This window comes from Paralichthys olivaceus, chromosome 5, assembly GCF_024713975.1.
Source record: "Paralichthys olivaceus isolate ysfri-2021 chromosome 5, ASM2471397v2, whole genome shotgun sequence".
In the NCBI taxonomy this organism is placed as follows: Eukaryota; Metazoa; Chordata; class Actinopteri; order Pleuronectiformes; family Paralichthyidae; genus Paralichthys; species Paralichthys olivaceus.
In genome coordinates this window covers 1,444,963-1,456,388 of record NC_091097.1, presented here as the reverse complement: position 1 = coordinate 1,456,388, position 11,426 = coordinate 1,444,963, and the positions used below count along the sequence as shown (strand labels likewise).

General features: G+C 45.0%; 2 protein-coding genes across 2 annotated transcripts; both read left to right on the top strand.

Annotated features, from left to right (window-relative positions):
• The first annotated feature begins 169 nt into the window (after positions 1–169).
• LOC138407810 (growth hormone secretagogue receptor type 1-like) lies at positions 170–4,411 on the top strand. The gene is made up of 5 exons (XM_069525391.1): positions 170–421; positions 678–873; positions 1,238–1,413; positions 1,500–1,941; positions 3,503–4,411. The coding sequence occupies exons 2-5, from the start codon at positions 801–803 to the stop codon at positions 3,937–3,939; spliced, it is 1,128 nt and encodes a 375-aa protein (XP_069381492.1). The 5' UTR covers positions 170–421; positions 678–800; the 3' UTR covers positions 3,940–4,411.
• Positions 4,412–5,664: 1,253 nt separating this feature from the next.
• On the top strand, positions 5,665–8,301 carry LOC109642738 (growth hormone secretagogue receptor type 1-like). The gene is made up of 4 exons (XM_069524994.1): positions 5,665–5,859; positions 6,224–6,399; positions 6,486–6,927; positions 7,726–8,301. The coding sequence occupies exons 1-4, from the start codon at positions 5,787–5,789 to the stop codon at positions 8,160–8,162; spliced, it is 1,128 nt and encodes a 375-aa protein (XP_069381095.1). The 5' UTR covers positions 5,665–5,786; the 3' UTR covers positions 8,163–8,301.
• The last annotated feature ends 3,125 nt before the right edge of the window (positions 8,302–11,426 follow it).

Genomic DNA, 11,426 nt, shown 5'->3' with positions numbered 1-11,426 from the left:
ACTGCCAAGTTACCGCAACAACCGGCTTGTGCAGATTCATGCTGCACAACATCAGGAAAATACGTCCTCTTCTCACTCAGACGGTGGCACAGGTTCTTCGTCCTCAACCTTTCTCCTCCACTTCCTCTCAACACTCTCCAGCTCCTTCTCCGTCTCACTCGGCTTGTCCAGGCGCACCAGGTATGACTGTGTGGAAGCTCGTCTCTTTGTTTCTGTCTTCATCAGCTCGTCCTTATCTAACACGTTCTCCTCCAGCTTCATCACTCACTTCTGAGTTCGTGAACTTGCTCCTTCAGAGACATGTTTTATTTTTTGAGGGCCTCCACCTTCCTGCAGCTCAGTCTCTCACTTGGAGTCGTCTTGCTGCAGCTTCACCTCCAGCGTCTCTACCCGACTCTTCTTCAGCTCCTTTTCTTTGGCAGTGAGTGTGACCAGGCAGTCGATATAGAACGTTGGTACAAGTTCTCCTTTTCTATTGTGGCTCAGTGATTTAAAAATGTGAGAATAGTGAGGAAGGTCTGAAATGTTACTGTGTTGATATTGAATATGTGCGTAGAACAGCTTTTAGTGTGAGTATGTGCAGTACACGTGTGTATTCAGAGTTCACAGTGTGATACATGCATGTTTACGTGGTTCTAAATATGTTCCTGTGTGTTTTTCTCTGTTGCTCTGATTAGACCATTCCCCTCACAGGAAATCCATCAGTGTGCGTCAGCTCTGTGGAACCTGAGACACACACACACACACCTCTCCCCTGACGTTTTCTCCGTCCTGCCCCACCCTGAGCCGCCGTTGGTCAAATGGCGGATGGAAATGCGAGCGATGCAGATACAAACAGTAGCATGCTAAGCTCCCAGTTATTTTATGTGTTAGGTGGGTACAGAACAATGGTGATGATACTGTAGACGATTTAAAATGATGCAGCCGGCTGCTGTCCTTAGTTAAACAAATATTAAAAAACAACTTCAATTTCATCTGAAGGAAACAGACAGAACATTCAAACATTTTCCTCTAAAAACTAATTAAACAATTTATTAAATTATTACAATCTCAATTACAGTTGAGATGATTGTACAGTAGATAGAAAGCAGCTGCTTAGCTTAGCATAAAGACAGGTTTGTCCTCTTGGCCTGATTTTATATTAGTTTAAGAAAGAAAACCGAACAAGATTCTGATGACATTTTATTTTACATTTGTGATTCTAATGAAGATCAATCGTCATTATTTCTTTTTCTAGTGTGTGTGAGTGTGATTTACGTTTCACTGATGCTCTTCGGCGTTCTTGGAAACACACTGACAATTCTGGTGGTTTGGCTTCGCCCACACATGAGAAGCTCCACCTACCTCTACCTGAGCAGCATGGCTGTTAGTGACCTGCTGATCCTCCTGCTGCTGCCTCTGGATCTATATACGGTGCGATCACATATATACTATAATACTTATACACCTTGTTGTTGCACTTCACTGTGGTTTAACCAGATGCTGATTGTCTCTTCCAGCTCTGGAATCAATGGCCCCTAGGAGACCTCGTCTGTAAGCTGACCATCTTCCTCGTAGAGTGCTGCACCTTCTGCACCATCCTCCACATCACCTTTCTCTCCCTGGAGAGGTACCTGGCCATCTGCTGGCCAATTACTGCTAAGACGCTGGTGACACGGCGCAGAACCAGTGCTCTGATTGGCTGCCTCTGGCTGGGAGCGGCTGTCAGTGCAGCGCCAGTGTTCGTCATGGTCGGAGAAGATCAGTTTAAAGAGTGCCTCATCACAGACTCTGCCTTCGCCTCTGGCCTCCTGTTGGCCATGATAATTCTCTCCAGCCTGTACGTCCTGGTACCCATGTGCATCCTGGGACTGGTCCACAGCCTGATTGGACGGACTCTGTGGCTCCGTCCACAAAGCAGGCTTAAAGACCAGAGTCGCCGACGAACAGTCAAGATTCTGGGTGAGAAACACACTCTCCAACACACACACCCTCAGGTTCAGAATTTAGTGTCGTAGCTGTATCATCAAATGACGAATCCAAACTACATTTACCAGAAGAAGAACTCACCAGTGTTATAACAACCTCCTAAAATGACAGAAACCATCGTTGAGAAATAATGTATTTGACGTGTATTTTGACTTTTTAGTTTGGTCCCGTCTGTTAACATCAAGGAGGGCAAGGTTTATGACCTGCAGCCAGCCACCAGGGGGCAATCTAGATGCTTTGGCTTCACTTTTGGGGAGCAGTCACGTCGTCCATCTTTATTTACAGCTGTCTCAATCATAGACTGCACATAAAGAGGTCTCTGTTCAGGGGCTGCATCCTCTGGAGGCTGAATGCTTCACAGCAGCGCGACTGGAAAAGGCTCCTACGTCCTTTCATCCCAGAGAAAGCTCTGACGACTGAATCCCTGCAGGTCCAACATTTCCCAGGATTCATTGCACTTTGGTGACGAACCATATCAACCTAACTAACGGCTAACATGTTAAAAACCAAGGGGCAGTAAGCTTTCTGTTGAGTCCAACTTAAAGGAGAAGTTCGTTTTCAACCAGGTCCTTATTTCGAGCAAATGGTTTGTAGATCTACTCACCCATACAGGTTTGGAGTAACTTGGAGTCCTTCAGACGCTTTTAGATCCACACGCGATCGGCGTATATCCATACAACGCAAGTGAATGGGGCATCCACAATACAGCCTCTAAATAACGCATTATCTGTGAGGCGTATTCACCCGGTTTGTTGATTAAACAGGAAGACAACTCGCTCTCGGTTCGCTAAGCTAACGCTAGCTCCAAGGCTGCTTGTTAGCCCGCTGAAGTTAGCTAGCCTTTAACCGGGTGAATACGCCCGAGCACCGGGACACAGCTGCTTGAAAAGAACACTGTAGTGTAAAGCGGCCCTGATAAGTGTTCGGCCATGTTAAACAAAACTAGCAGCAGCAAACTCTGTGTAAACAAACACAGCTGATCGTCAGCTGATCTGCGGCTGCGCGCCTCGGTGAGTGACGTCACCCAGTCAAAGCCCAGGATGTAAACAAAGCAACTTGGACTCACAGGGGACTAGTGCTGGAGATTCATTGTAAATAAAGAGTTTCGCGGCAGATAATGCGTTATTTAGAGGCTGTATTGTGGATGCCCCGAACCCTTGCGTTGTATGGATATACACCGATCGCGTGTGGATCTAAAAGCGTCCGAAGGACTCCAAGTTACTCCAAACCTCTATGGGTGAGTAGATCTACGAACCATATGCTGGAAATAAGGACCAGGTTGAACAAAACCGAACTTCTCCTTTGAGCACAGGACGAATTCTCCTTTGGGACCAGACGTCTCATTTTGTTTCAGCCTTCACAGTCCACCTGACCCAGGAAGGAGGTGGGTCGTGTAGGTCCTCTGAAGGATGCAGCCAATGAACCGAGACACAGCTCTCATGTTTAACAGTGTAGAGAGGAATGTATTCTAATAGCTGCAGGTATTGATGATTCTCATGTCCACTTCCTGTGTCCTTCTCCACATGTCCCTCAGGAGTGATAGTCTTGGCCTTCATCCTGTGCTGGCTGCCCTTACAAATCTGTCGGATCATGATGTATGGTTCTCTGAATGTCGACGCTGGAAGACAGGAAACGCACACAAACGCAACCACATCACAGGACACACTCAGTCTCACACCTTTGACACCAGACACACACACGTATATTGTGACTCCCTCCAACATTACACACAATAACACACACGCTGACACACGCGCTGACACAGACTCCCTCGCTACAAATATATTTTATATGTACCTGGTCTCATCGGTCCTCTTCTACCTCAGCGCTGCCATCAACCCTCTGCTGTACAACCTGATGTCCGCCAGGTACAGACACGCTGTGCGTAGCCTCGTGCACACGCACTGTCACACACCGCCTCACCGACTGCGCACAACGCTCACATCACAACACCCCACAGCCAATCTGTAAACACATGTACACACACACACAACAACAAGAGAAGAAACACAAGGCAGGTGTAAATAAAACTGTGTGTGGTTCACGTGGTGTCAGAATATTATAATATCTCTATATATTAGAGAAAAAGTTTCACATAAACAGAGTGAAAATTGATAAAGTCAAAAAGAGTAAAAACATTAAATTAATTAAGTCATAAATTAAGACTCATTTCATCACCAGAATGATTCACACGCTAAATGATTCACGTGTTGTGCACAACACAACCCAGTCTCCGGTGTTTACGTACAACATGTTGCACAATCTGGTCTTATAGGAATTTTTACATTTTAACTTTTGTTTCCTATTTTTGTATGTTTTATATTTTTACTTGCACAAATACACAACATCAAAGTCTTTGTATGTTTAAACCTGCTTGGCAATAAAACCTGATTCTGATGACATGTTAACTCCTGTTGTCGACTTGTGACATATTTAAATATGGAGAGAGACTAAACTAAAACTGTGTTAGTTGATCAGAGCCATGAATTCTGTATCTATATTCAGAAGGACACACACAGGTGGATGTTACTGTCCTTGTTATATTTATTCACAACATTTATAATATTTATGTACAAAGGGGGGAAAGGGGGATGGGGGTGAGGGGTTTGTTGACTGGGTTGTACTGGGAGGCAGGGGGAAGGAGGGGAGGAGTGGGTGAAGGTAGAAGGGTGAGAGGCTTCAGGACAAACGTCCCCTCATCCCTCTCTTCTTTGTGTAATGATTTGTCTGCTGGTTCAGAAGTTTGTCTTCGTCCTCCACCTTCACCGTCTCCAGCTGCTCCACCTTTCTCCTCCACTTCCTCTCAACACTCTCCATCTCGTTCTCCGTCTCACTCAGCTTCTCCACGCGCACCAGGTATGACTGTGTGGAAGCTCGTCTCTCATCTTGGCAGGACCGAACTACTTTTCCCCTCCAGGCAAAGTCACTCCCACCCATTAGTCGACTATTGCCATTGATAGCTCTGTGGTAGTCCACACCCAGATTGCCAGGAACCAAACAGTCAACTCTCCCTCACTGCCAAGTTACCGCAACAACCGGCTTGTGCAGATTCATGCTGCACAACATCAGGAAAATACGTCCTCTTCTCACTCAGACGGTGGCACAGGTTCTTCGTCCTCCACCTTTCTCCTCCACTTTCTCTCAACACTCTCCAGCTCCTTCTCCGTCTCACTCAGCTTGTCCAGGCGCACCAGGTATGATTGTGTGGAAGCTCGTCTCTTTGTTTCTGTCTTCATCAGCTCGTCCTTATCTAACACGTTCTCCTCCAGCTTCATCACTCACTTCTGAGTTCGTGAACTTGCTCCTTCAGAGACATGTTTTATTTTTTGAGGGCCTCCACCTTCCTGCAGCTCAGTCTCTCACTTGGAGTCGTCTTGCTGCAGCTTCACCTCCAGCGTCTCTACCCGACTCTTCTTCAGCTCCTTTTCTTTGGCAGTGAGTGTGACCAGGCAGTCGATATAGAACGTTGGTACAAGTTCTCCTTTTCTATTGTGGCTCAGTGATTTAAAAATGTGAGAATAGTGAGGAAGGTCTGAAATGTTACTGTGTTGATATTGAATATGTGAGTAGAACAGCTTTTAGTGTGAGTATGTGCAGTACACGTGTGTATTCAGAGTTCACAGTGTGATACATGCATGTTTACGTGGTTCTTAATATGTTCCTGTGTGTTTTTCTCTGTTGCTCTGATTAGACCATTCCCCTCACAGGAAATCCATCAGTGTGCGTCAGCTCTGTGGAACCTGAGACACACACACACACACACACCTCTCCCCTGACGTTTTCTCCGTCCTGCCCCACCCTGAGTCGCCATTGGTCAAATGGCGGATGGAAATGCGAGCGATGCAGATACAAACAGTAGCATGCTAAGCTCCCAGTTATTTTATGTGTTAGGTGGGTACAGAACAATGGTGATGATACTGTAGACGATTTAAAATGATGCAGCCGGCTGCTGTCCTTAGTTAAACAAATATTAAAAAACAACTTCAATTTCATCTGAAGGAAACAGACAGAACATTCAAACATTTACCTCTAAAAACTAATTAAAACATTTATTAAATTATTACAATCTCAATTACAGTTGAGATGATTGTACAGTAGATACAAAGCAGCTGCTTAGCTTAGCATAAAGACAGGTTTGTCCTCTTGGCCTGATTTTATAGTAGTTTAAGAAAGAAAACCGAACAAGATTCTGATCACATTTTATTTTACATTTGTGATTCTAATGAAGATCAATCATCATTATTTCTTTTTCTAGTGTGTGTGAGTGTGATTTACGTTTCACTGATGCTCTTCGGCGTTCTTGGAAACACACTGACAATTCTGGTGGTTTGGCTTCGCCCACACATGAGAAGCTCCACCTACCTCTACCTGAGCAGCATGGCTGTTAGTGACCTGCTGATCCTCCTGCTGCTGCCTCTGGATCTATATACGGTGCGATCACATATATACTATAATACTTATACACCTTGTTGTTGCACTTCACTGTGGTTTAGCCAGATGCTGATTGTCTCTTCCAGCTCTGGAATCAATGGCCCCTAGGAGACCTCGTCTGTAAGCTGACCATCTTCCTCGTAGAGTGCTGCACCTTCTGCACCATCCTCCACATCACCTTTCTCTCCCTGGAGAGGTACCTGGCCGTCTGCTGGCCAATTACTGCTAAGACGCTGGTGACACGGTGCAGAACCAGTGCTCTGATTGGCTGCCTCTGGCTGGGAGCGGCTGTCAGTGCAGCGCCATTGTTGGTCATGGTCGGAGAAGATCAGTTTAAAGAGTGCCTCATCACAGACTCTGCCTTCGCCTCTGGCCTCCTGTTGGCCATGATAATTCTCTCCAGCCTGTACGTCCTGGTACCCATGTGCATCCTGGGACTGGTCCACAGCCTGATTGGACGGACTCTGTGGCTCCGTCCACAAAGCAGGCTTAAAGACCAGAGTCGCCGACGAACAGTCAAGATTCTGGGTGAGAAACACACTCTCCAACACACACACCCTCAGGTTCAGAATTTAGTGTCGTAGCTGTATCATCAAATGACGAATCCAAACTACATTTACCAGAAGAAGAACTCACCAGTGTTATAACAACCTCCTAAAATGACAGAAACCATCGTTGAGAAATAATGTATTTGACGTGTATTTTGACTTTTTAGTTTGGTCCCGTCTGTTAACATCAAGGAGGGCAAGGTTTATGACCTGCAGCCAGCCACCAGGGGGCAATCTAGATGCTTTGGCTTCACTTTTGGGGAGCAGTCACGTCGTCCATCTTTATTTACAGCTGTCTCAATCATAGACTGCACATAAAGAGGTCTCTGTTCAGGGGCTGCATCCTCTGGAGGCTGAATGCTTCACAGCAGCGCGACTAGAAAAGGCTCCTACGTCCTTTCATCCCAGAGAAAGCTCTGACGAATGAATCCCTGCAGGTCCAACATTTCCCAGGATTCATTGCACTTTGGTGACGAACCATATCAACCTAACTAACGGCTAACATGTTAAAAACCAAGGGGCAGTAAGCTTTCTGTTGAGTCCAACTTAAGGACAGGACGAATTCTCCTTTGGGACCAGACGTCTCATTTTGTTTCAGCCTTCACAGTCCACCTGACCCAGGAAGGAGGTGGGTCGTGTAGGTCCTCCGAAGGATGCAGCCAATGAACCGAGACACAGCTCTCATGTTTAACAGTGTAGAGAGGAATGTATTCTAATAGCTGCAGGTATTGATGATTCTCATGTCCACTTCCTGTGTCCTTCTCCACATGTCCATCAGGAGTGATAGTCTTGGCCTTCATCCTGTGCTGGCTGCCCTTACAAATCTGTCGGATCACGATGTATGGTTTTCTGAATGTCGATGCTGGAAGACAGGAAACGCACACAAACGCAACCACATCACAGGACACACTCAGTCTCACACCTTCGACACCAGACACACACACGTATATTGTGACGCCCTCCAACATTACACACAATAACACACACACTGACACACACGCTGACACAGACTCCCTCTCTACAAATATATTTTATATGTACCTGGTCTCATCGGTCCTCTTCTACCTCAGCGCTGCCATCAACCCTCTGCTGTACAACCTGATGTCCCACAGGTACAGACACGCTGTGCGTAGCCTCGTGCACACGCACTGTCACACACCGCCTCACCGACTGCGCACAACGCTCGCATCACAACACCCCACAGCCAATCTGTAAACACATGTACACACACACACAACAACAACAGCAGAAACACAAGGCCGGTGTGATGACACTGGTGGTTCTTATTGTTCTTTTAGCCTCTGGTGAAACACTTGTGTTAAGGAAAGTGCTTCACAATTAAAGCTTATTATTACTGTATTATAAATAGATCTGAACCTGACCTGTGAATTAACTCGGCGCTAACGCAGGTTTAGCTCTCTGTGTTGTGAATTGTGTTGGAACAGTATTTGGGGCTGTACCTTGTCATTTACACGTCGGCTGAGGATTGTGCCTTCAGAGCACAGAAGACCTGATGACTTGTCAAACCCAGATATAACAAATGACATTAATATTGTCTGGATTACATTTTAGTGTTGCAGTGATTGAGTCGTGGTGTCACACGGTCTGAGTTACTGCTGCCAATAAACGGCACAATGGTTATGTATTAAATTATCAAATATATTCCTGCGCTTCCTGTCCAGAAGCTTTGCCAACCTTCAGAATATGTTTGGATTTTTAAAAGTCTTTCCTGATGTTGCCGTTATTATTCTTGAGTCTGTTCTACGTTTGAATATTTCTCACCAGATCAGATTAAAATACAAAACCAAGTAAAAACACCTCACATTGTGATATTTAAACATATAGCAGAGTAAAAATGTGTTTTCTTTAAAGTAGGGAAAAGGTTTGAGTGTGTCTGTATTTTACATAAACTACTTTGACAATATGCATATTTCTATACAAGACACTTTTAGTTTATTTGTTGGACTCGCATGATAACGTTGGAGCTTTACTGGGTCCTGCTCATGTACACGCGTGTGCTGCACCATCACACACACACACACACACAATAAAGGGCCGTTACATTGATTCATGTGTTTTCATCCACGCTGATGTGTTTTCATGTTGTATATTTGACATTACAGGCACCGATGTGTCACTGATGTGTCACGGATGTGTCACGGATGTACACGACGTCGCGTTTTCACCCATGTGAGTCTGTCGGCAGGAAACACGCACATACAGTGTACATATGCAAAAGGGACTTGATCCGAAATTATTAATGTGAGAACGAACGTTTTGCATGAATGTAAATTACATTTCGTTAGTTTCCTCAGGTTTGTGTTGTTTCATAAATCAGCTCCCATTGTGCTCGACAGCGTCACAGTCCTGTTTCCCTACATTAATCATAAGATCAGTGGATTATTATTTATTTTGATCATCAATTAGATGATGTGGATCATCAGTGTGTGCTCACAGTTTGTTTGGGATGTTTCTCTGTTTGACTGTTCAGATCAGCAGCTCGATCGGGGACAGTGACATGATCAGGGCTCTGGGAGAGAGAGAGAGAGAGAGAGAGAGAGAGAGAGAGAGAGAGGCGAGAGACACTGGGAACACTTGAGCCCCATCAGGTATCAGATCTGAATGTAAACAATAAGGATGTCATGCAAGCTCTTTTCCACTAGATGGCGCTGTAGCCCTGAGATGTGAGAGGTGCAGCTGAATTTTCTCGAGCTTCAATGTTTTTAATGGAAGTAAAAAGATAGAAAGTTTATTATAACTCCAACGTTTTACTGAAGTAAACGTATTACTAAACAGTCACGTCAGTGAGCACTTGCTTTTAAATATACTAAAAGTACTGAAAGTAAAAGTATTTGCCAAGTGTACCCTATAATGCAAACTGTTCAGGTGTGTGTGTATATTTACTTCATATCTCCAGCACCTCTTCATCACTCAGACTGTCTCTCCCCCAGTCTTCCTCTCGTCACTGTTGGTAGAGCTGTGTGTGTTTTAAATCTCCAATCTGAGCGGTCGACCTGTGAACTCCATCGATCACACGACGCTCGACTGGATTTATCAATTCACTCAAATTCATTAAATATCTACAAAAACAGTTTCACTGACTCCTGATATTTGTGTTTTCTGGGAAGATTGTTCAAAGAGAAACTTCATGAAGGTGAGAAACAAATGTGTATAATTACTTCTTCATTTACTCTCCACCATTCGTGTCCTCTTGTGTACAAACAACACTCTGAGCCGTAATGAGCGCCGTTAGAAAAAACACACGCCGGCGTTTGTTTGGTGGAAGTGATCCCAGGCCATGATGCGATGCAGAAATTAGCAGCATGCATCTTTTTCTCTGACACAAACTCAATGTGCATTTGAAAGGGTTCCAGAGAAACTGGGTCTCAGTGGGATTCCTTCCTGCTCCAGTCCAGTAACACACGCATGTAGATTCTACACATACAGGCACAATGCATCAGCACCCTAACACTAACTCATGTGCACAAACACACACATGTCTTTTTGTGCACACACAATGAAATTCCCTCACGTTGCGTTCAGACACACAAGATCCCTGCAGCAAATGATTGAGGGGTCTAATTATGAAGTGGGGAGAGCATCCAGTCAGGTTCACTGCCAGGATTTATAACCCGGAGCTAAGCTGCTGAACATTACCTCAACCAAGACCTGTAACATATGGTTTAAATTAACAGGCCGTGGAGTCAGTCCCTGTGGGCAGAGGCAGGGACACACGTCGTCCACACACACTGAGTTAACATGCATGAACGTATGTAAAGTTTCAGCTTACATCTTCAGGGAGCTGCTTTTCTTGCTTCTTGTATTTGTGTTCTCGGTATAAACTTTTTAATGAATCTGCAGGAACGAGGCCACCGAGGTTCAGTTTCTGGTGAACGAAGAAAACACTTATATTTACTTCTGCTTCACTTCACTCACGCTGACTTCACGGAGAACTGAGGTGCAGCAGTGCAGGCTGGGACACAACATTTCATTTTTCAGAGGTCAGCGACGCAGCGACTCGATCCTCAGACCCAAGTTCACAAACCTTTAAAAATAAAAGTTGTGTAACTCAGCTCAATATAAAGAATGACCTAGTTCAGCTAGTTCAGCCTTTGCCTCGGTGGTAACTGCTCCTCACTGCTGAGATCTGAAAGCTGAAAACATAGATAACCTGCGTGAATGTCTCAGTTATTTGTCGCTCTGCATGTTGTTATTGTGATTTAACATCATCACCACTACGATGATGAGTTCATTGGCTCTTCTGCTCCGGCCGAGCAGCACAGTCCTCGGGACAATGGAGGAAGACTAACAAGCAATTAGCCTTAAATGGATTAGAGAAATTTGTGTCTGCTCTCACCACCCGGTGCCGTGTCTTTGCTTTCCCCTGGAGAAAGAGACGACAACCAGAACGATTATTTTGCTTGACAAAAAATGGTCCCTTGGTGTTTAACTGGGTTTAAACTGAGATTGAAGCTTCAC